Below are 23,264 nucleotides of genomic sequence, written 5' to 3'. Positions count from 1 at the left end.
GAGTGCCAGGAAGCTCTGTGTATCAAGGGACAAGAGCCAGAACTTGGAACCCAGGAGCAGTCAAGGCGTGCCACCACCCCCTTATAAACCCTGGCACAGACCACACATAAAACTAATTAAAAATACTCTGCACCCATTTCCTAATTAGAAAATGGAATACGCCTTTCTGCCTCCCTTTCAGAAATACTGGCAAGTTCCAAGGAACAATCTTTAATTCCAGGCAGCTTTTTAGTTGATGGGGAAGCTGGGTGGGGGAAGTATAAATCCTGCATTACCACCACCCCTAGGGCAAGACTTCCACCTTTACCTGTGGGGCAGGTGGAAACCCAAAGTAGTCTGGAAAGAGCCCACAGCAAAGTTGGCAAGAGGCTTGAGGCTCCAGCCAACACCCTCCTGGTTAAACACCAGGAAGGTGGTGCCCAAGACACCTAGGTCTGAAGTCCTGGGCTCCACCTGGCCGGCCCCACCCTAGACCCCAGACAGCTGCTTAAGGCCAAAGGCTCAACCTGGCTTCTGACTCACAGCAGCCACTGGACCCAGCCCTCAATAATGAGTCAGCTACCCAGGGGAGAAGGCAGAGCAAAGACCAACTACTGAAGGCAGAGAACAAGCTCGAGAGGCAACCAGTGACTTGCAGTTTCACGGCCCACATCTGGGAAGGCTGCATGGGGAATAAGAGGACAGGCCTCGCCATCCTGTTGCCTGCCTGGATCAAGGCAACAGAAGCAGTCAGTTCAGGCAGGAAGCCCCTCTGTTCAAGGGACCCCTGCAGGCAGCAGCAGACACACCCTGGCTGAGCTACCTCCTAGACAGCCAGCCTGGTGCCAGCTATAAAATGAAGAATGGGAACTGTCAGAAAAGGAGGCTCAGCCAGTCACAGGGGTCAAATGAGGGTGTGTGGGGGCTGGAGAGGTGGGTACAGAGGAGATGCTGCTCATTCTCCCACCCCGCCTCCCGTACAAGGTCCCCAACCTTGAAACAAACATCCCATTAGTGAGCCTTTTTATTGTGGTTTTTCTTTTTTTTTTTTTAAATTGAAGGTCCCTTACTGGTCCTGCTTCCATGAGTGGCTGTGACCAGAGGAAAGGGGGGAGGGGAAGCAGGCGGCACAGGGAGGGGTCATCTCCACAACATTCCATTTATACACAGAACTAAATAGACAAGCACAGAGTCACTATTGCGGTTAGAAGTTGGCAGCATGGGAAAGGGGAGGAACAGGTGGGGGACTGGGGTGTCGTTAAAAAAAATACAGGCCCCCCCCCAAACAGGGGTTCCTGGAGGGGGGGCGGAACTTGGTCTGTTTCAACCCAAGAGGAATCAAGATCAAAAGCGGTTTGGGAAGGCCAGAACCGTCAGGGGTGGAGGGAGGAGGAAGGTCCAGGGGGTGGGGGGGTGGGACTGTTTGGCAACTGGGGTGAAGGGACTGCCCTCCCCCTGCTGGGATCCCCCCAGCCCCTCCGGTCTGGCAGGAAGGGGGCAGCCTGCAACCCCCGTGGGCAGGTCTGGGGCTGCCAGATGCTCCAGGCAGGGGGCTGGAGGGGGCTCACAAAGGCTTGCCCTCCAGGGAGATGACGGCGCTGCCCCCCAGCTTCTCTGCAAGGGTGCAGCGGTCCTTGACCTCTTCGTAGCAGTTTGCTTGTAATTCATGCTTGATCCCTGTGGGGAAGAAGGGGGAGCATCTGTGAGCAGGAAGGGTGGGGGTGGGGGGTGCTGTGGCTGGGAAGGAGCCAGTCTGAACAGATGGAGGGAACCAGGCTACCTTCCAGCAGGCAGGGATCTCCTGGGCCATGCCATTCACCCCACCCAGCAACCAAGGCCCGAGCACAAGGGCATATGGCACCACCAGTGCTGGCCCTTACCTGTCAGCTTCTTCTTGATGGCATCCTTGGAGCTGGCATAGATCATTTTGCTCTTAAGGGGTGCACACTCAGGGGCCCTGCAAGAAAACAGAATCAAGAGAACTTGCCTCCAAACCCAGCAAGTGCCCTCAAGCGATAAATAACTTCCAGAAACCCCTGAGCTGGGCCCGAGCATTCACGCTTTCATCAAGTTCCTCATTGACAAATTTTTTTTTTTTTTATTACAACACCCTCCTCTGACACACAGGCGTCTGGATTAAGCCAGAGCCACAGACCTTCCTGTCCTGGGAAAGGGGGGTGGGGCAGAGATCGAGCAGGTGAAAGGGGAAAGTGCCTGCAAGAGGAGCTCACCAGAAGATGAACACCAGGTCCTCCTTCTTGCTCTCCTTGGTCTCATAGGTTGCGTCATAGAGGGCGTAGCGGCAGTCCTTGTCTGGCAGCATCTTGACAAAGGTGGCATAAGGGTCGTCTACTGTCTGGCCCACGTCACCCACCAGGATCTCCTTGCCCTCCTCCAGGATGATGTTCTTCTTGTCCTCACTCAGGCAGAAGAGCACCGCCTTCTTGCGCTTCTTCACTTCCTCTGGTGTCGACGACTTACGCACTTTCATGTCGTTGAACACTTTGATGACCCCATCAGAGACAGCCACACCGGAGGCCTAGAGGATGAGCCACAAGCACCTCGTAAGGAGACAGGTCCTGGGACATGCCCTGAAGTCCCTCTTTTGCTTTCTTAGGAGATCTGTCTAGAGGCCAACAAAGCAAAGTCCTCAGCGCCAAGAGGTTACTACTAATCCCCTTCCCAGGACTAGTGGCACTATTTTCCCACCCAGGTCACCATCAAAGGATCAAATGTGACACAATCCTAGAATAGCAGCCAAAGAAAAAGGGACCTTTGATCACTTAATTCAACAGCATTCCTCTCCACCCCGACATCCTGCAGGCTAGAGATCCAAGACCTGTGAGAAGCAGAGCCTTGGCCAAGATGTGAGTCCAGAATTAACAGAACCGACAGACTACTGACCCCGTTTTCTACGCAGTCTCAGCTTTTGCATAAAGTGCTGACTCAGAACCTCACGTACAGCAGAAAGGGACCCAGATCCTAGTCATCTCTATAGAACCAGGACCCACCAACGGTGCTCAACTGTTCTAGTAAGCCCATCAGCACGGTTCAAAGCAGTTATTACACAAGGTATTCCCTTCTCTGCTGGGGTCTCCCCAAACCAAAACAACAAACCCCTAATTAAGGCCCTACACGGGAAAAATGCAGGCCCCCAAGTCGCTGATAGGAGTCAGCGGTCCAAATTCAAGTGCCCACAGTCTCTGAGAGCTCTTTAAACTTCTAGGTCGTGTTGGGGGACACCCTAGCCAGGAGAGGGAGTGACGGTCCACGGTGAAATCTGCCCCCGCTCCCGGAACTGCAGAGGAAGCCGGCCACGTGATTGAGCCGCTTCCGGAGTAGGCGGTGAAAGCAGATCGGCTAGAGTCAGCCCCCTCCCCGAAAAAAAATCTCGTACCCAGCGGCAGCTGCACCTCGGAAGGCCTCAACCCAATGGAATCGCCTGCGCCGACGACCTTATCGGCCCCCTGCGCTGCAGGCCTGGGCAAGTTACACAACCTTCGGCTCTCGCAGCCCTCAGGCCGAACACAGGGGACGGGGTGGTTTCCGGGCGGTGCCCGCCTGGGTCACTTCCCTAAACGCGGCTCCACCCTTAGGCCCCATCCGGGAGAGCCGAAGGCCCCGTTAGTCCACGGCTTCGGTCCCAGCGGCCAGGCCTGACTGTGTGCGCACGCGCCGGCCGGGAGCGCCGTCCCAGTCTCCGCCGGGTGTACTCTGCGAACCCGGCTCGCCTTCAGGGGCTCGCTAGCCTGGGAGGACGGCCGAGGTCTTCCTCGCGGTCCGCTCTGTGGTGCGCGGTGCAAGCCCCTAATCGTTGGCGCCTGCGCCAGGACACCCCCGCATCCCCCGCCAGCCGCGCCGCCCCCGCCCCTCGCGGGCATCCCTGCCACCTGCTCTCGAGACGGACCCCGCTCGAGAGGGAGGGTGACGCGGAGACAGGAACAGCCCTTGGGTGGGGCGCGCGCGCCAAGATCGCTCGCGCGCTTTTCCTCCGTCGCCCCCGGGCCAGGTTTGGATGCCGCGTGTTCCAGTCGAGACGCGCGTCCCCGAGAAGTGACTCTCGGAGGCCCCGCCGCGGCGCGCGACGCCGGCGGCCCCGCGAGGGGACGGGCGCGCACGCGCCCTGGACCCCTCCCCCATGGCCCTGGGCCGCGCGGGCGCAGCAGCCGGGTGGGGGAGGGGAAAGGGAGCCCAGGGGGCGCGCGAGCGACGTCCGAGCCAGCCCTCCCCGGCGCCCGCGGGCGCGCACGCGCGTCCCGGCGCCGCCCGCCCCTCAGCACGAGACCCTTGTCCAGCCCCGGGAGCTGGGGGAGGGGGTGCCGACGTCGCGCCCCCGTTCCCTCTCGCGCGCCCAGATGATCGACTCGCGGCCGCCTCCCGCGCGGCGCCATGGCCTGCGGCTCACCATGTTTCCGGAAGCGAAAAGGCGATAGCGAGGAGAGCCTACGAGACAAGAGCCGCTGCAGCTGCTGCCGGGATCCGACTGAACGCGGCCTCTCCCGGCCCCTTCCGTTTAGTACGAGCCGCACAATGAGGGGCGGGGCGGGCTTCCGGGGCTCCCACTACGGGCCGACGGGAAATGAAGTCCGAGGGCCCTGCGCTGTCTTCGGGCTCGCTGGGTAACAGAGTCTTTTTCGTCTGACGGCCGCCGCTCCCGGAACTGAGCGTTGCATCCTGGGAAAGGTAGTCCGAAACAGCAGAGAGAGGCGGGGCTGTGGCACGGAGAGCGCTCCCGTTGGTCGAATTTCCCAGGAAATGCTCCGAGCTCAGCGAAGGCCTCAGCGTTTGGTAATAAGACCTGAGAATAAACCTTGGCTTCGCGGCTCTTTACCCAGTAGCGAAACGCTTTTCCTAAGCTTCATCTTGGCACTTTCTGGATACCTTGGTAGGAAAAATTTCAGTGAGTTAGTATTTAACTTTTCTGAATTGAAGCACCTATTTATTATTTTTCCTGGGATCCAGTCCTAGAGCAAAGAGAATCGCCAAGTATAAGGCCCCTCCAATACAATAAGTATTCATGAAGCATCCTCCTTGTTGTCTACTGAGAAAAGGTGTATGCAATGTCAATAAACTGAGGGAAAAAAACACAAAGGAAAGGCTACAAGGAAATGTTTGGAAATAAGAGATTTGTACCGAAAGGTGTTTGGCAAATTCATGAGGCAATAAAGGGAGAAGGGGTTTTGTGCATTCGATTCAAAGAGTATGTGCTTTTCTACTAGACAGTGAAAAGAGAAAATAGATATTAAACCAGACTTGAATCTCATTCTCGAGTTGGTAACCAGGAATATGGTAAATTAATACCCTCAGAAATTGAGACAGAAGTTCTGTGAGAGCATAACCTTCAAAAAAACCAAACTGGGTTGGGGGATTCCGGGAACTTTTCGTCGGTCTCCAAGACCTCTTAGTCTGCAGGAAGAGAAGACAAGGTCCCAAACAAGAGGCCCGGGGCATTGATCCCACATGCAAAATAAAGGGTAGAACAATAAACAGCTGGAAGCCTGGTCTTCAGGAGCCGGCTAGCGACACCCGAGTAGGGTACGTCGCAGAGCATGCTGGGGGTTGTAGTCGGGGACATCCTGTCGCATCGCCCACCAACCGAGCTCCCAGGAGCCTCAGTGGGGGGCGCAGCTCGACCGCCGCCTCCGGCTAGAGACCGGCCGGAGATAAGGCTGGCTCCACCTTTTTAGAGTTTCGGGGTTTCCTAGAGCAACGAGGACGGGGAGGGAGACTTCGCAGTCACCCTGGAGACGCGCTCCCGCCCGCCCCTAGCTGCGGGATGCCCTAGATGTCCTTATTAGGACAAGAGACTAGAGGGGGCGGGGCCAACCCGAAGGCCGGCGGCAGGCTCCTTATAAGGCAGCGTCGGGCGGGAGGCGGGAGCGTGGAGCGTGATAGCGGGTGAGAGATTTGGGCTGGGCGGGGCTTGAAAGGAAGGGCCTGGAGCCCCGGCGCTCGCGTCTCAGCTCCGCTGCGCTCCGGTTCGGCCCCCGATCTGCATCTCCGCACTTCCGGAATAACCCCTGACTGCTGCTCTAACTCGCTGAGTAGACTCGGGCTCAACTGGGACCCCTGTGCATAGTTTCCATCTTAACCTCCCTGAGGGCCCCCACCTCCAACGAGTCACAAAAACGATGAAGTGTTTTCCTTTGTCCGAGCTTCTTACTCCGGGTGGCAACCCCGAATCCAACTACATGCCCATTTCAGCCCCTCTCACATCCCCCGATGTCTGGTGGTGGTGTAGTCGCTCAGTCGTGTCCTGACTCTTGCGACCCTATGGACTGTAGCCCACCAGGCTCCTCTGTCCATAGTATTCTCCAGGCAAGAATACTGGAGTGGGTTGCCGTTTCCTTCTCCAGGGGATCTTCCTGACCCACGGATCGAACCCAGGTCTTCTGCGCTGCAGGCCGATTCTTTACGACTGCGCCCCCGATGTCTAGCACGTCCTATTTGTTCCCTTTCTACTTGTTCTCTGTCCCCTATTCTCTGTCCTCCAAGCTTTGAAGGCCTTCCCTGCGTGTCCCCGGCTTCACGGCCTTCCCCCGTAGCCCAGGGTGGAGGAGCCCCAGCTCAGGATAGATAACCGTTTCTTCGAAGGGTTCTTCAGCTCTTCTTGAGTTATCTTTGTGTCCTCATTCCCTGTACCCATTCTTAAAGTCCCTCCTACAAAACTACCTGCATGCATTTGTTCCCCCACCTGTAAGGCGAGTGCGGAGAAAAAGAAAACGAGTCAGGTTCTCTACATAATCCTCCGCTATAGCGAGACTGAAATCACCTCGGTACGCGCCGCCCCAGCCAGACCTCCCAGCCACAGGGGGCGCTGTCCACATTGCCCCCCTCCTTCCCTGCACAAAGAGGACAACCCCTCGCTCTCGAATCTGTGGTGAGAGGAAGAGGCGGGTCAAGGCCTGGTAAAGGAGGAGCTGCGTCCAAAAAGCTGGTCTTGTCCGGGAACGGCGGGAGGGCGGAAGGTGGTAGATAACAGCGATCGGTACCAGCCACTTAAGAATAGTACAGGGGCGGGGAGGGCGGCAGAAGGCTGTCCTCTGGTTAATGCCCCGCGTGGGACCACGTGATTAGAGTGATCCCGCCCTCCTCCGCCGGAACCAGGTGTTCGAATCCCGTCTCCAGAACTAGCAGCATTTCAGTCCTACCGGCGTGAGGCGCCAAAGGACCCGCCCTGCGGCTCATGGCAGCGCCCGTCCGGCTGGCCCGGAAACGCCCGCTGCCTGTTTGCCCCAACCCTCTCTTCGTACGCTGGCTGACTGAGTGGCGGGACGAGGCAGCCAGCAGAGGGCGCCGCACGCAATTTGTGTTTCAGAAGGTGGGTTCTGGCCGGGCCGGATGGGGAACAGGTGCAGGCCAGGATGAACAGCCAGGCCCACCTTGACCCAATCCTGTACCCACTATCCCCGCCAGGCGCTGCGCTCCCTCCGGCGGTATCCACTGCCCCTGCGCAGCGGCAAGGAAGCTAAGATCCTCCAGCACTTCGGAGACGGGCTTTGCCGGATGCTGGACCAGCGACTGCAGCAGCATGAAGCATCAGGCGGTGAGCGCTGGGAGAAGGATTCGGTAATCCCCTGAGCCTTCCCCAGGTGCAGCTTTTGTACCCACCCAGGATACCTTGGCTTCTTCTGTCTACTCCAGTTCAAGTTGCTCTTTGACCTGGGGCTAGTGGCTCTTTCAAGAGCCCGACCGCTCTCACCAACCACTTGAGCCGGCAGCATCCTGCCTGCTGGATTCCAGAGTCCGGGTTTGACCCTCTTCTCCTCCCACAGGGGACCATGCCCCGTGTTCACCATCCGGAACCAAGAGCCCAGCCCGGGAAAGGCCACCTGCTGAACTCCAGGACCCTTCCATGCCAGTGAGGAAGGAGCAGGGAAGTAAAGGGGAAAGCAGGAGCTCCAGGAATAAGATTTTTCTGGCTTGGGGGACTTCGCTGTGCTGGGTCCTAATCCCACCTGGCTCCGGGCAAGTGACTTATTCTGTTTGATGCTTAGTTTTCTCATCTGTAGGTGTGGATAGTGTTTCACCTCACAGATAGTGATTTATAATACAGTCAGTTGAGAGAGTTCCATAATCAAGCCATTCAGGGGGCTAAGCCCAGTAAGTTCTAGAATTTGCTGTTGAGTCTTCTTGCCTTACGTCCTCTGTCCTGTGCTAGAACTGAGGCTAGGTCAGGCAGATTACACCCCCACCCCAACCCCATCCCCCGAGACTGTCCACCATCTCTTCCCAAGTTTGCAGATCATCTTGTCACGTGGCCTGTGTGACAAACTAGAGAGTTACAAACTAGTTACAAAAACTTGAGAGACAGCTGAGTGACTTGTGTTGTATTGTGCTTAGTCGTTCAGTTATGTCCGACTCTTTGTGACCCCATGTACTGCATCCTGCCGGGCTCCTCTGTACATGGCGATTCTCTAGGCAAGAATACTGGAGTGGGTTGCTGTGCCCTCCTGGAGAGGATCTTCCCAACCCAGGGATCGGACCCAGGTCTCCCTCATTGCAAGCGGATTCTTTTACCATTTGAGCCACCAGGGAAGCCCCGCTGAGTGACTTGCCCAGGGCTATTTAGCCTGCTGAGATAGGACCTGAACCTCAGCTCTGCCAGCGATTCTGTCTACAATAGCTGGTTGGTTTGGGGTTCAAAGCCCCCCTGTACCTTTCAGGTCCCAACCCAGCTCAAAGCAGGCGGCCCTGGCAGCTACTGGCCAGCTCGGCACTCGGGAGCACGAGCAGTCCTGCTGCAGCTATACAAGGAACACCTGGTGAGCGCCTGCCAAGATAGGAGTTGGGGAAACAGGCGGTGGGGCTGCTGCTTGGGCACCGTGTTGGTTATGTTTCTGTCTTGGTTACAGAATCCTAGCGGCCAGGGCTTCCTAACCAAGGAGGAGCTGTTGCAGAGGTGTGCCCCAAAGGTTTCCAGGGTAAGCACAGGGGGGAGAAAGGAGCCAAGTGGCTGTGGATCTGACCCTGAGCCCTCCAGAGGCTGCCCTTGGGAGAAAGCAGCGGCACGGGGCACGGGGAGTGGGCACATGGTAGACCTGGGCGCTCTCTAAGGGTCTCCTTCCCTGTGAACAGGTGGCCCCTGGAAGTGCTCGCCCCTGGCCAGCCCTCCGTTCGCTCCTTCACAGGAACCTGGTCCTCAGGACACACCAGCCAGCTAGGTGGGGCAAACTCCATGGCGTGCGGGAGGCAGGGCGGGGGAGCAGGCATGCCGTGCTGAGGGTGGCCGTGCAGTCGGAGATGTGCTTGTTGTCAGCCTGAGGAACGGCCCTGGGCAGGTCCAGGGGGAGCTGATCTGAGGGGCGAGAACTCGGCCGGAAGGAGGGAGGTTGGGGAGCCCGGGACTTGTTTGTAAAAGGTCGCCAAGACGGGTGAGGCCAGCCTAGCTGGGGGGCCGGCAGGAGAGCCTGCCAGGCATGAGTGAAGAACGGAGATGTGTGTTCTTCTCCACCCGCCAGGTACTCACTGACCCCGGAGGGTCTGGAGCTGGCCCAGAAGCTGGCTGACTCAGAGGGCCTGAGCTTGCTGAATGTGGGCAGCAGGCCGGAGGAGCCCCTTGGGGAGGAGCCTGAAGTGCCAGGAGCGGCTTCAGCTGAGCTGTGAGGAGGAGGGAATGAGGGGGAGAACAGGGGAGCAGGAGGGGTCCCCGAAATGAGGCCAAGACCCCACCCTGCTTCCAGCAGCTCCAGCTGAGCTGTGGCTGCCCCGCATTCTGTGGGTTAGGGGAACAGCAGCCCCGGCCTGGCTCAGGCCAACACCCACCTCTTCTCCCTGGTAGTGGCACCAGTGAAGGGAGCGTCCAGCAGCCCCTCCTGGAGCTGGGGCCTGGAGAGTACAGGGTGGTGTTGTGTGTGGACGTCGGTGAGACCAAGGGGTGAGTGAGGTGGGCCTGGGGAGGGAGAGGGTCGGGGAATGGCCGACGCTGACTCGGGCCTCCCACCGTGCAAATCCAGGGCGGGCCACAGGCCAGAGCTGCTCCGAGAGCTGCAGCGGCTGCACGTGACGCACACGGTGCGCAAGCTGCATGTCGGGGACTTTGTGTGGGTGGCCCAAGAGACCAGTCCCAGAGACCCAGGTAAGGGATGTGGACACGCAGGTGGAGGTCAGAGGCAGGGCATGGTGGGTGAGGGGCTGTGAGCTAACGGGACCCTTCTTGGCCTCTGGGCAGCACGACCTGCAGAGCTAGTCCTGGACCATATCGTGGAGCGAAAGCGGCTGGACGACCTATGCAGCAGCATCATCGATGGCCGCTTCCGGGAGCAGAAGGTCCGTCACGGGGCTCACTGCCCCTGCCCGCTCGGGGGCACTTCCGGGTGGTCTCCAGGCAGAGCTCCCGCAACTCAAGCCACATCCCCTCTTCAGCTGGTCTACGGTGGCCTGAACTCAAACTCCCTTGGGCCCCTCTGGGCACACAGTAGGTGTGCAGGGTCACTGGGCAGAGCTGAGGAGCACGTTAAGGACCCTTAGGGGGTCCAGCTCCTGCAGTCCAGGGTTGACAAGGCTCTCCTCTCCAGGATGGGGCTGTGTTTCTATGCTGGCTGCTGGGCTGGCTCCACGGTGAAGCCACACGTAGGACAAGAGAGGCTTGAGAGGGATGGGCATCACTCAGATGGTGCTGGGGCTTTCCATGGGAGGGCAGCAGTGTGAGCCAGGGTGTGGAGGCCCCTGTGAGGCAGGTGGAGAAGCTTGGGAGGATGAGGTGGCGGGCGAACTGGTGGGTCCAGGGTCTCGTGACGGTTTTGAGGGTGACATGACAGACACCTAGCGTATGAGCTTCTAGGCCTGACCTGCCCGACCCCCGTCTGCCTGCCCAGTTCCGGCTGAAGCGCTGTGGCCTGGGGCGCCGAGTGTACCTGGTGGAGGAGCATGGTTCTGTGCACAACCTCAGCCTTCCTGAGAGCACACTGCTGCAGGCTGTCACCAACACTCAGGTGAGCTGGGAGGGCGGGGCCGGGCCGGGCCGGGCCGGCAGGGAGCTTGTGGTCCGTGACTCTGCTCAGGAGCTGCCTCCTCCCTTGGCTCCCCTTCCCCAGGTCATCGATGGCTTCTTTGTGAAGCGCACAGCGGACATTAAGGAGTCGGCCGCCTACCTGGCCCTGTTGACACGGGGCCTGCAGAGGTTCTACCGGGTGAGCAGACCCCAGCAGGTGCCATCTGTCACCACTGGCCCCTCACTTGGGTGCTGTGCTCCCTCAAGGAAGGCGAGCAGACCGAGTCCCCTGGTCTCAGGCTGGCCCACTGAGGCCTGGGGTGGGGCAAGGCCTGGCTGCTGGTGTCCCCAGAGCTCTGGCCTGGCCTCAATCCCCTCTTCCCTCAGGGTCACACCCTCCGCAGCCGCCCCTGGGGCACCTCTGGGGACCCTGAATCAAAGGCCGGGCCCTCCCCAAACCCTGTCTGCTCACTCCTCACCTTCAGCGACTTCAACGCAGGAGCCATGAAGAACAAGGTACCGCCTCTGCCCAGCCCCTCCTCCTCCTAGGCTCCGGCCCTCCGCCACTCCTGATACGGCACTGCCCCCACTGCAGGCCCAGTCCGTGCGGGACGTGTTTGCCAGGCAGCTCATGCAGGTGCGCGGGGTGAGCGGGGAGAAGGCGGCGGCCCTGCTGGCTCGGTACAGCACCCCTGCCAGGTAGGTGCTCACGGGACCCCGTCCTCTGCTGTCCCCCACACCCACCCTCGGCATGGTCATCAGCTCAACCGGTGCCTCGTGGCTGGTCAGGTGCTATGAGGGCTGGACTGACCCCACTGACACCCGAAGAGTTCATGGAGGTCAGATGGTGAGGAAGACAGAGCCACCCAAGACCAGACAGAATCTTGGGCATTGCGGGGGGGAGGGGGGGGTCGGAGAGACCAGGTATGTAGTAGAGAAGGCTTCCTGGAGGAGGGGGTGGACCATGAAGACTGGGCCAAGAACAGCCATTCTGGGAAAACATTTGCAGCAGCATGAAAGGAGGGTGAGCAAGAGGGAGCAGGGCCTTGAATGCCGGGTTCGGAAGGGCGGCGGTGGTCCTGACTCCTCTCACCCAGGCTGACCCCTTCTAGCCTGTCTGCTGTGATTCTGGCCCGAGCCACTCAGGGTGGGCCAGCAGTCAGCCGTTGTCAAGACTTAGAAAATCAAACTCCCCATCCCGCCCTCAGCTTACTGGCCGCCTATGATGCCTGTGCCACCCCAAAGGAACAGGAAATGCTGCTGAGCACCATCAAGTGTGGGCCGCTGCAGAGGTGAGGGCAGGAGACGGAGCCTGCAGGGGGTAGGTGGGTTGCGGTCACCCTCACCCACCTGACTCTTACCTGCCTCTCTCTTTGCACAGGAATCTGGGGCCCGTTCTGAGCAGAACCTTGTCACAGCTCTACTGCAGCTATGGTCCCCTGACCTGAGCTATGCCACAGGACAGACCCCCATCTGCCCCCGTCTTCCCAGACTACCAGTCTTTTAACCAGAATTTTTGGGCTACAGTAAAAACCTTAAATGTTTGCATTTTTATGTGTTAGAAGGAGGCCCCAAGGGTCTTGAAAGATATCCAGGTAAGAACAGGGGAGACAGTCATGTCCAGTTTTTAAACTGAGCTCCTCGGGACCCTTTTGGTTCCCTTTCAGAGCCCTGAAACTGCTAGGGAGATGGAGTCAGTGAGGCGTTGCAACGTTGACTCTAGTTCATGTCATCAGAGTTCTCTGATCAAATAAAATTTCCTTTGATGAGAAGTTCTGTAGCTTGGAAAAGAAAAGTTTATAAAGCGCTAACAATCCAGTGGCCTCATTTTACGGATTGGAACACTGAGACTCAGAAAGCTGCTAGGATTTCTCCACACTGATAGTTTGAGCCCAAGCTGGGATGGAAACCTAGGGCCTCCTGGCACTGGCTAGAGCAGGATTCTTCAGGCCCGCTGCAGACCAGCCAAGTCCAAGTTTCTGGGCTGGGGCCTAGAGTCTGCAGCCTCGTTACCTCCTCCCTTCTTGGGTGATTCTGGTGCCCATGGTATGTAGGCCAGTCCCAGCCTTGGGGGTGCAGCTCCCAGCTCCTGTCAATGGGGCCCTTCAGCCTGGGCAGAAACACGCCCGCCTTTAGGTGGGTGTGGCCCGCCTCCCGTAAGTCTGGCCTTTCCCCGCTCTGGGGTTCACTGCAGTGTGACCCACCCACCTCAGCCACCAGAACTCCTTCTTTCTCCCTTTATTGCCTTTCTCTCTCTACTACCCTTCACAAGAGCATCTTCCCTTTTAGCAGAACACAGTCATCCCTGAGCCCCAGGCTCCTCAGCTACAGAGAACCTCCCCTTCCCTGAGGGCCCCCCACCCACCCCTCAGAAGGTGTAGGCCCCCACGAAGACGGTGAGTCTCAGTACAGAGCTGGCCCGGTAGCTCATGAGGGAGTTCATGGTGACCATCTCCAGGTCCAGCACGTACTCCCGGGGGCCTGTCACGGGCCGCGCGAGGACCAGCATGGCGCTGACATTGTTGATTTGCTGCGGGGTACAATGGGTGGGGGGGGGGACACGTGGATTGCATCAATGTACGCACCCGAACCCTACCCCCGCATCACCTCCCTGCCCCGTGTCTGGCACCCACAACCAGTGGGCTGCACAGTGGAGAGTGCCCCGGCCAGCCTGCGACCCCAGGCCCTCATCCAGCTCTGTGACCCCCTTGACATCTGCACCCTGCCCCCAAGAAATACCCTTCTGGTGCTCTGCCTGCCCTTTGCAGCTAGTTCTTTTGTCAACCACGGTCAGCTGATGATTCAAGGCCTGGGGTGAGGTTCTTGGGAACAGCGGGGCCTTTAGTGACTGGGGCAGGTAGACTCACCTTCAAAACACTGAATTCCAGAACGAAAAAGCCAACACTGGTGCCAGACAAAGCCTTAGGGCCCTCACTGTGAGTCACATCTGGACCGCTCCCTCAGCTCCACCAGCCCGGAGCTAGAGTCTCAGGCCCCAGGCTCTGTACTAGCCCCTGCTGCCTCTCTCCCTCCAAGACCCAGCTCCACTTGCCTGCCTTCCCACACTCCGCTGCGTCTGTTACCTCCGGCCTCTTCAGCCAGTCCCTCATCCTAAGGGTGAAGCAATCCAAGCCGGATACGCAGACCGTTACAGAGACTCACACCCCAGTGTCCGAGCGCCTTGCTAGGATTGCGTTTAACTATCTGTCGTTTGTACCAACTTATAACACTCCTACCTTTCTATAGAAATTGACCCCTGGGGTTAGGGGGGACTTTCAGAGGAGAGGCAGGGTATGGTGGCATAGTTGAATCTTCCACTTAAGGTTTCCTGGAACTCAAGTTGGGGATTGTGCAAGTCACTTGAGGGATGGTGTTAGGGAGAGCCTTACCCTAATGTAGAAGTCTCCCTGCGAGTTTCCAGCACGGATCTGAAAGGCATTGTAGGCACCAGGGTAGACGGAGGTTGCTTGGATTTGGAACACGTCCGCCGGTACGCTCCGCTCCGAGGTGATGCTCATATAGCGGTGCACGATGGATGAGGGCTGCTCCCGGCACAGGGGGTTGGAGGCCGGACAGAGACAGCGACTGGAGACCCCAAGATGGGGACACAAATGAGGTTCTAGCCCATCCCCCAAATTTGGCCCATCCCACCCAAAATCAAGGATCTTCCCACTGCTGCTAGAACAGCATGTGTGGTTTAGTCACGAAGGACTACAACTCCCATCAGCTTTCAGAACTTGCCAGTCCAAATAGGTGCCAGGCAGCCGCAGAGCTCTCTGGGAGTTGTAGTTTCTCCCATGGCCTGGCATGGAGTTGACTCACTTGTCGGACACCTGGACGTAAGGCTCCACACAGCGGTTGGTGTCCACACAGCGGTAGCCCCCGTGGAAGTTGACACAAGTCTGGGCCTCAGAGCACTGGTGTGCACCCGACTCACACTCGTCAATGTCTGTGCCAGGGGAGAGGGGCTGGAACCCAGGTACCAAGCCACCAGCTCCTCACGCCACCCTGCCCACTCTACCCGGGCAACCTGTACCTTGGCACAGGCGCGTGGCCAGCAGCTGGTAGCCCTGTGGACAGTGGCAGGAGAAGCGGCCTGGCTCGTTGACACAGCGGTACTGGCAGAGGTAACTGGAGTAGCTGCACTCATCGATATCTGGGGGAGGGTGGGGCTGAGGACAGGGCCGGGGCCGGCCTCCCAGCTCAGCCCCACACGGGCTCATCTAGAGAGCCTGGCCCCAGGTTAGGCTCAGTACAAGAAGAGGCAGAAGAGATAAACCCTGCAGCTTAGCAAGGGACAGAGGGTTCAAGAACCGACTGCCCAGGGGACTTCCCTGGTGGTCTGGTCTTTAAGAATCAGCCTGCCAATGCAGGGGAGCACAAGTTCGATCCCTGGTCCAGGAACTATGACCCCACATGCCCCGGGGCAACTGAGCCCATGTGCCACGTGTGCCCTCACACCCTAGAACCTCTGCTCTGCAACAAGAGAAGCCATCACAATGAGAAGCCCGTGCACCGCAACTACAGAAAGTCCTGGCAAGCAACAAAGACCCAGTGCAACCAAAAATAAATAAATTATTTTTAAAAATGCACTTTTCAATGCAGGGGATGCAGGTTCGATCCCTGGTCGGGGAACTAAGAACCCACAGGCCACAGAGCAAGTAAGCCAGCGGGGCTCAACTACTGAGCCCACGCACCACAGACCCATTGCTGCCAAAAGAAATAAAAAAGACTGCCCCGCTCACAGACCTGTCTCTGCCCCAAGACTAAGATGATACTAAATGAGAGGACTGGGAAACTGGAGGTTTGGCTTTAAATCCTACTGACTGAGTTTGAGGAACCTCTGCTTCCTTTCAGTAAGTAAGTGGATTAGGCCGGATGAGCCCTTGACACATCCCAGACTGCTCTGGGTTTCAACACTTTGCCTGATTCCTGCAACCTACGATCTGCCCAAGCACACAGTCACCTCCTGCCAACTGTGAGCAGCGCAGGCCAGAGCCAGGTTTTCTCCTCTGTGCCCTTTATGCTGCCCGGCACCGAGCCAGGTACCAGTCGGGCCTTAACTTGGCAGCAAAGTACAAAGCTTAACAGAAACAGGGTACATGGCTAGTTGACAGGGAGAGAGAGAGCCCAGGCCCCACCTCACCCCAGCTACATGACCCTGCGCAAGTCACTCAACCTCTCTTCGTTGAAATATTTTATTTTTTGTAATTGTCCCCCCCAAAAACTTGAGGGAGGTATTAATGTCAATTTGCAGGGAAGGAAAAACTCATATTTATTTCATTAGGATGTGAGATAAATACTTTGGCTGCCTGATACTAAGAAGCGACTCATTGGAAAAGACCCTGATGCTGGGAAAGATTGAAGGCAGGAGAGAAGCGGGTGACAGAGGATGAGATGGTTGGATGCACCCACTCAATGGACAAGAGTCTGAGCAAACTCCAGGAGACAGTGAAGGACAGAGAAGCCTGGTGTGCTGCAGTCCATGGGATTGCAAAGAGCTGGACACAACTTAATGACTGAACAAGAAGAACAATCTCACAGGATTGTTGGCAGACTGCACAGGGCAGGTTCTCAATAAATGCTCATTCACTTTGTAAAACGTTGCTGCTTGGACAGTATAAGGTCTGCCTGTTGTCATTTTCTCATTTAATTCTCAAGACAACCCATTCTACAGAAGAAGAAATGGACTCAGAGAGAAGAGTGACTTGCCCTGGTCCAGGATTTGCACACATATCAGCCTGACTCCCAGGGACGGAGGCACCTCCATCTTCGCTCAGTCTCTCTGCTGAGCTTCAGTGGGGACCTAACTGCTCCCCTCCATGCCTTCCGCAGCAGGCTGGGAGTTCTCATGGGCAGCTCTGCGGGTGCCTTGCCCCCTGCTGGGGTGGGGTACACAGGAGGCACGTGGGTGCCGGGTGGATGGGACATAGAGGCATCAAATGGAGAGCTGTGTGGCAAGAGGCTAGGCATGCACAGGGCCTGGGGAACCAGCAGAAGCCAGTGGAGACCAGTGGGGAACCAGTGTCGGGGGTGGAGCGCTCACCACTGCAGGAGAAGCCATCCCGGTGCAGCTCATAGCCCTGGTGGCAGCGACACAGGAAGGTCCCATAGGAGTTGAAGCAGCGCTGCTCACATGGAGCCCCCATGTCACATTCGTTCACATCTGGGGGTGCCAGGAAAACGGGGGAGGGGTGAAAACCAAGGAGCAGCCCAGAGCCCCCACTGCACCTGGGCTGATCCGAAAGGGAGTTCCCCCACCTCACACCCCTCTGCCCAGGACCCTGAGCCTGGCCCAGCCCAGCCTCACCCACACAGGAGCGGTTGTTGGGCCCCAGCTGGAAGCCTGGCTCACACTGGCAGCGAAAGGAGCCAGGCAGGTTCACGCAACGGTGCTGGCAGTAGCGGTACCGACACTCGTCTATATCTGGGATGCAGGCAGGAGAAGGACAGCAGAGGGCAGAGTCAGGTGCCACCCAAGCCAGCTGGGACCCCGCCTCATCACCCACCGTCTTGCCTGAGTCTGGGGGGGCTGGGCCGGGCCAGATCGGGCAGGACTCACACATTACATGCATATAGCTCTGTGTCTGGTGACGCAGGCAGAGGTGGCAGGGGGCGGGGGTGAAACCTGGGGATGGGTTGGAATGGGGGTCAGGCGCTGGGGTGAGAGCCAGGCCACGGGCACAGACTTACCCACACACTCGGGCCCGATCTTGCGATAGCCGTCGGGACAGGTACACTGGTAGGAGCCAGGCAGGTTATGGCACTCCTGGCTGGGGCGGCAGTCGTGCAGGGCCTGGGCACACTCGTCCACGTCTGCAAGACACACCACTCAGCTCCCGCCTGGGAGCCCGTGCACCACCCAACACGACAAGACTCCTCCACGTGGGAGGACACGGGTCAGGTACCACTCACATAAGTGTGTGGGTGACTGACACCCCCAAAACAGGAACACGTGGGCCCATCATGCAACAGCACAAATAAGAGTCTACTAGCCTGGAGCTAAAGAGAAAGGCACCTCTAAGCGGGGAGACCCCAAGTCAGGGATACATAGGACAAAGCCCTGCCCATACTCCCGGGGCACTGATTCCAGACCCTTCCTCCAAGGTCTGTGCCTCCCAGGGGTGGGGTCCAGACCCAAAAGGGCCAGAGCAGAGGCTGAGGGCAGAGCTCTTGCAGGGCATCTGCAGCAGTTGAGGTGGGGGTTCCACAGGGGGCTGAGCAGAGGGATGGGCAGAGGAACTGGGACCACCTGTGGCAGGTAAGGACCTGGGCAAGGGTCTGGATGTTATCCCAGTGCCCTGAGGAAGCTTTGGAGCAAGGGAGGAAGACACGGCATGAGTTTTTAAAAGGCAGTCCTAGACACCTGTTAGGAAGATTGGCAGCCTACTCACCCACGCAGCTCTCTTGCTCGTCGGGCTCATAGCCCGGGAGGCAGGGGTGGGGGTGCTCGGCAGGGGGCACGGGCGGTGGGGGCCCCTCTCCATGTAGGTCATTGATGACAGCAGCCGAGCGGGGCAGGCACAAGTAGCCCCCGTAATGGTTGATACATTTCATTTCCCCCTTGCAGGCCTCAGGAATGGTCAGGCACTCATTGACATCTGCGGAGAGGGGCCTGCTGGGCACAGCCAGTCTCCAAGGGTGGGCCGTGGAGGGCAGGGGAGGCAGGAGCCCAGCTCAGCCTGCTCTAAGCTATGTGATCCGCCAAAGCCTTCCCTCTCTACTCCAAAAGCTAAGGCTGCCTGCCCGGGACTCCTTCCGGGGGGCTGCCAGGGCTGTTCCCTGCCCCTCGTGGGGCAGCTGTTCCCACGGTCACCCCCATTCTCTTGCCCACAAGAGGGTCTCTATCCCCCCCTGAAGCTTCGGCCCTGACTCAGCCTAAGAGTGATGTGCAGGCCTCCTGACCGCACCCCCACCCCGCACTGCTCGCCCAGGGCCATGATGGCGCAGGGCGAGATAGCAGAGTGATTAGACGAGGTGTCCAGGAACCAGTCCTGTGGGCAGCGCCCTGTTGGTCTCTGGACTCTAGGGGGTGGCTGGGGGGAAGGGTGCCCCATGTTTCTCTGAGGGGGAGGGGCCTGGATGGCTTTTCTATCCCAAGCCAAGCTGGCCCCCTGAGAACCATAGCAGGCGACATACGGCCAGGCAGAGCAGGGCAGGGGGCAGCCACAGGGCTCCTGCAGCCTCTCTAGGAGCTGGGCTTTGTGATCCCCTTTCCGTTTCTAGGGGGCAGGTCGGCCCCCAAGCATACTTACCCCTGCAGTGCTGGCTGTCAGGGTCCCACTCATAGCCATCTGTGCATTCCTACAAGGGGGACCAGAGGTGGCCAGTGGTCACCCCTGGTCCTAACTGACCAGGCCGAGACCAAGGCCCAAGCCCGGCCACCCTCCCGGCCTGCTCCAGACAATGGCCCCAGCAGCTCCACCAACCAAGGGAGGGCACAATCTTCCCCAGCAGCAGCCACCCCAGGATCCTGGCCTCGGTGTCCCTGCCCAGCCCAGCCCAGGCCAGCGGCCCCACTGTCCCCACCGTGTAGCTGTCGGGCTCCTCGGAATCCTGGGGAGACGCTGCTCCCAAGAGCAACAGCAGCAGCGCCCAGAGCAGTAGAGACCCGGGGAGGCAGGAGGCGAAGGGGAGCATCCTGGGGCTGGGAGGTGGTGGGCAGGGGTCAGGGCACCTCTGCCACAGCAACCCCCAAACCCTGTGCCAGGACTTCGAGCCCCAGCCCCTGCCGCCTCCCGCCCGGGACCGCGCTTGGGGCCCCGGAGCCTCCCTGGGCCGAGGGCCCACTCCTCGCGCGGGCCGGGGTTCAGGGCCCACTCGCCTGGGGCCGCCCCGCCCCCGCCCGGTCCCTCTGTGGCTCCGGCCGGGGAGCGCGGGCCTCTCGGCTCCTTGCTGACGCCGACTCGGCCTAGACTTCTGGCTCGCGCCCTCCCGCCATGGACGGCCACTCACTTGGGCCCGCGACGGCCCCGCGGCCCGCGGCTCCGGCGGCTCGGCTGGCTTCGGCAGTGCCTGCGGCAGACGGACAGGCGGACGGCGCAGCTCCCTGGACGCGCGGCCCCAGGAAGCGCCCCCCGCCCGCCCGCCCGCCGCGGCGCGGCCCACCCCGGCGCCTCCGCCCGCCCCTCAGCGGATTCCTGAGCCCGCGCCAGGGGGAGGGACCCCGACCCCCCGCTTCTCCGCCCCCGGCCGGCCGCAGGCCCCCACCCGGTCCCCCGCGGCGCCGCCCGGAGCCGCCTCCCGGCGCCTGACCAGGGTCCCCCAGTGCTCAATCCTGGGGGCACTGGCCCTGATGCCAGGCCCCCGGCTCACTTAGGAGTCCGCAGGCTTTCACTGTGCGCACCCCAAAATGTCATCCTGCGCACCTAGACCCTACCTAATTTGTGCCCCAGGAATTCTTGGGCACCCACACCGCAATGCCGGCGGCCCCAGACTCTGCGCCTCCCAGAATGTCACCCTGGGCATCTGGACCCCACCAAATAACCCTGGGACTTCCGGATTCTCACTCTGCACCCTCCGGAATGTGATTCTGGACACCTGGACAGTCACTCTGGAAATACCAAAACTTTGTCCAGGGTTCCCAGACCCTCGCCCTAAGAAAAGATGCTCCCGGGTCCAGAACTGTCCATCTCGGTCCCTTCTCCCCTCCATCCCCAGGGTTGTCGTCAGCCAGGCGGCCCCTTCACTCCAGAACTGCCTCCTCCGAGTCCTCAGTCCGCGAGACTACATCAGATTGAGGCGGGGGCGGCAATTCACATTTGGCCGAGAATGAATGGAAGCCCCTGAGAAGGCGGGCAGGGCTGAACTCGGGCGTGCTGGACGCCAGGGTCAGGGTCCGGTGCCCTCGCCTTCCTGGCCATCCTCCCGCCAGCGTCCCCCACTACCCACACACCCTGCCCCCAGTCCCCGGGTTTGTGCCTACTCCCGAAGCAGCGGGAGAGCCTTAAGGGGCGGGGTTTGGGCGGAGCTGGCTCCCAGGAAGGGGCGGGGTCTTGCCCTGCCCACGTCTCAGGGCGGGGCCAGACGGGAAAGGGCTGCGTGTCCAGGGATCTCCCTGCTGGAGGCAGGCGGCGTGCGGGAAATGCCGAGTTCTCGGTTCCCTTTCCCACCCCTGTTTATCCTCACACTCGTCCCCATTAACAGCCCTGCCCGGTGAGTAGGGGAGGACGTGCCGGTGGGTCCTAGGATGAGCCTTCAGGATTCACTGTGAACTGCAGAGCATCCTCCCACCTCCAAATTCTTCCCAGCACCACCACCCGCCAGGGGTGGGGGAGAGGAGGCTAAAAATAATAAGTCTTTAAAACCCAAAAGACAGTAACAAGTGCTGGAGAGGATATGGAGAAATTGGAACCCTCACACTATGAGTGGGAATGTAAGATGCGGCGGCTGCTGTGGAAAACAGTCTGGCAGGTCCTCAAAAATGTTAGCACATGACCCAGCAATTTCACTCCCAGGTGTACATACGCAGGGGTATTGAAAACATGTGTCCATACACACACACACAAATCTGTACACAGTGTTCACAGTAACACTATTCATAAGCGTTGAAAATATAGAACCAATGGAATATTCATCTATTGATAAAAGGAGAAACAAAAAATGATATGATAGAATATTCAGTTCAGTTCAGTTCAGTCGCTCAGCCGTGTCCGACTCTTTGTGACCCTTTGAACCGCAGCACCCCAGGCCTCCCTGTCCATCACCAACTCCCGGAGTTTACTCAAACCCATGTCCGTTGTGTCGGTGATGCCATCCAACCATCTCATCCTCTGTCATCCCCTTCTCCTCCTGCCCTCAATCTTTCCCAGCATCAGGGTCTTTTCCAATGAGTCAGCTCTCGGCATCAGGTGGCCAAAGTATTGGAGTTTTGGCTTTAACATCAGTCCCTACAATGAACACCCAGGACTGATCTCCTTTAGGATGGACTGGTTGGATCTCCTTGCAGTCCAAGGGACTCTCAAGCATCTTCTCCAACACCACAGTTCAAAAGCATCAATTTTTCGACGCTCAGCTTTCTTTATAGTCCAACTCTCATATCCATAGGTGACTACTGGAAAAACCATAGCCTTGAGTAGATGGACCTTTGTTGGCAAAGTAATGTCTCTGCTTTTTAATATGCTCTCTAGGTTGGTCATAACTTTCCTTCCAAGGAGTAAGCGTCTTTTAATTTGATGGCTGCAATCACCATCCGCAGTGATTTTGAAGCCCAGAAAAATAAAGTCAGCCACTGTTTCCATTGTTTCCCCATCTATTTGCCATGAAGTGATGGGACCAGATGCCATGATCTTAGTTTTCTGAATGTTGAGCTTTAAGCCAGCCTTTACACTCTGCTCTTTCACTTTCATCAAGAGGCTCTTTAGTTCTTCTTCACTTTCTGCCATAAGGGTGGTGTCCTCTGCATATCTGAGGTTATTGATATTTCTCCCGGCAGTCTTGATTCCAGCTTGTGCTTCCTCCAGCCCAGCGTTTCTCATGGTGTACACTGCACATAAGTTAAGTAAGCAGGGTGGCAATATAATGACAGAATATTATTCGGTCATAAAAAGGAATGAAGTACTGATATGTGCTACAACATGGATGAATCTTGAAAATGACACTACTTGAAAGAAGCCAGACACAAAAGGCCACATATTCCATTTATATGACACAACCAGAATAGGCAAATCTGAAAAACGAACTAGTGTTTGCCAGGGGACAGGAGAATGTGAGAATGACTTCTGACGGGTATGGGATTTCTTTTGGAGTAATGAAAATGCTCTGAAATTAGACAGTGGTGATGGTTGCACAGTTATGCAAATACATGAAAAATCACTGAATTATCTAAACACTTTAAAAGGGTGAATTTTATGGCATGTGAATTATACCTCCATAAAACTTTATTTTATTTATTTATTTAGACTGTGCTGGGTCTTCACTGCTGCCCGAGGACTTTCTCTAGTTGCAGTGAGTGGGCTTCCTGCTGCAGTGGCTTCTCTTGTTGCAGAGCACAGGTTCTAGAGTACGCACGCTTCAGTAGTTGCAACTCCCAGGCTCTAGAGCATAGGCTCAATAGTTGTGGCTGATGGGCTTAGTTGTCCTGCAGCTTGTGGGATCTTTCCAGGCCAGGAATTGAACCTGCATCTCCTGCATTGGCAGGCAGATTCTTAACTACTGGGCAAGCAGGAACCTAAAGCTGTTATTATAAACCTCCAGCTCTGGGGGTGACAGGTAGGGGGGCCCTTAGTCGTTGATCACACACGGCTAAAACCAGCTTGGGACACGTGACTGGGGAGGAGAACCATGGAGCCAGGTGCCCTTCTGTAGACAGTCTGTCTACTACATTTTTTCAATTTATTTATTTATGGCTGCG

General features: G+C 58.1%; 3 protein-coding genes across 3 annotated transcripts; 1 reads left to right on the top strand and 2 right to left on the bottom strand.

The window, feature by feature from the left end:
* Positions 1-985: 985 nt before the first annotated feature.
* CFL1 (cofilin 1) lies at positions 986-4,543 on the bottom strand. The gene is made up of 4 exons (XM_061163386.1): positions 4,385-4,543; positions 2,211-2,518; positions 1,860-1,936; positions 986-1,656 (listed from the first exon to the last, which is right to left on the bottom strand). Exons 1-4 carry the CDS (start codon positions 4,385-4,387, stop codon positions 1,544-1,546), a joined length of 501 nt encoding a protein of 166 aa, XP_061019369.1. The 5' UTR covers positions 4,388-4,543; the 3' UTR covers positions 986-1,543.
* Positions 4,544-6,851: 2,308 nt separating this feature from the next.
* Positions 6,852-12,684, top strand: MUS81 (MUS81 structure-specific endonuclease subunit). The gene is made up of 16 exons (XM_061163360.1): positions 6,852-7,300; positions 7,396-7,525; positions 7,755-7,856; positions 8,647-8,744; positions 8,835-8,903; positions 9,058-9,143; positions 9,441-9,581; positions 9,761-9,856; positions 9,936-10,057; positions 10,151-10,248; positions 10,797-10,913; positions 11,016-11,111; positions 11,300-11,428; positions 11,508-11,611; positions 12,121-12,204; positions 12,294-12,684. Exons 1-16 carry the CDS (start codon positions 7,166-7,168, stop codon positions 12,358-12,360), a joined length of 1,674 nt encoding a protein of 557 aa, XP_061019343.1. The 5' UTR covers positions 6,852-7,165; the 3' UTR covers positions 12,361-12,684.
* A 1-nt stretch (position 12,685) lies between these two features.
* On the bottom strand, positions 12,686-20,735 carry EFEMP2 (EGF containing fibulin extracellular matrix protein 2). Its single transcript, XM_061163374.1, has 12 exons — positions 20,292-20,735; positions 19,868-19,927; positions 19,442-19,559; positions 19,168-19,216; positions 18,307-18,513; positions 17,606-17,728; positions 17,223-17,339; positions 16,959-17,078; positions 14,949-15,068; positions 14,735-14,861; positions 14,302-14,497; positions 12,686-13,442 (listed from the first exon to the last, which is right to left on the bottom strand). Exons 1-12 carry the CDS (start codon positions 20,564-20,566, stop codon positions 13,281-13,283), a joined length of 1,674 nt encoding a protein of 557 aa, XP_061019357.1. The 5' UTR covers positions 20,567-20,735; the 3' UTR covers positions 12,686-13,280.
* Between the last annotated feature and the right edge of the window lie 2,529 nt (positions 20,736-23,264).

Source organism: Dama dama, chromosome 2 (assembly GCF_033118175.1).
Source record: "Dama dama isolate Ldn47 chromosome 2, ASM3311817v1, whole genome shotgun sequence".
NCBI lineage: Eukaryota > Metazoa > Chordata > Mammalia > Artiodactyla > Cervidae > Dama > Dama dama.
The sequence above is the reverse complement of the archived record's forward strand: the minus strand, read 5'-3'. Positions and strand labels throughout refer to the sequence as shown.

What these genes read in the sequence shown, in the direction of transcription:
- CFL1 (XM_061163386.1), bottom strand. An exon ending in GACCTGGTGTTCATCTTCTG is followed by an intron (nt 1,937 to 2,210) that starts GTGAGCTCCTCT and finishes GTTTTCTTGCAG; the next exon opens with GGCCCCTGAGTGTGCACCCC. An exon ending in CATCAAGAAGAAGCTGACAG is followed by an intron (nt 1,657 to 1,859) that starts GTAAGGGCCAGC and finishes TCTTCCCCACAG; the next exon opens with GGATCAAGCATGAATTACAA.
- EFEMP2 (XM_061163374.1), bottom strand. Translation starts at nt 20,566, where the DNA reads ATGGAGGGGAGAAGGGACCGAGATGGACAGTTCTGGACCCGGGAGCAT. An exon ending in AGGAGCCCGACAGCTACACG is followed by an intron (nt 19,217 to 19,441) that starts GTGGGGACAGTG and finishes TCCCCCTTGTAG; the next exon opens with GAATGCACAGATGGCTATGA. An exon ending in TACGTCCAGGTGTCCGACAA is followed by an intron (nt 14,498 to 14,734) that starts GTGAGTCAACTC and finishes TGGGGTCTCCAG; the next exon opens with TCGCTGTCTCTGTCCGGCCT.
- MUS81 (XM_061163360.1), top strand. Translation starts at nt 7,166, where the DNA reads ATGGCAGCGCCCGTCCGGCTGGCCCGGAAACGCCCGCTGCCTGTTTGC. An exon ending in GCAGCATGAAGCATCAGGCG is followed by an intron (nt 7,526 to 7,754) that starts GTGAGCGCTGGG and finishes CTCCTCCCACAG; the next exon opens with GGGACCATGCCCCGTGTTCA. An exon ending in GTGCCCCAAAGGTTTCCAGG is followed by an intron (nt 8,904 to 9,057) that starts GTAAGCACAGGG and finishes CCCTGTGAACAG; the next exon opens with GTGGCCCCTGGAAGTGCTCG.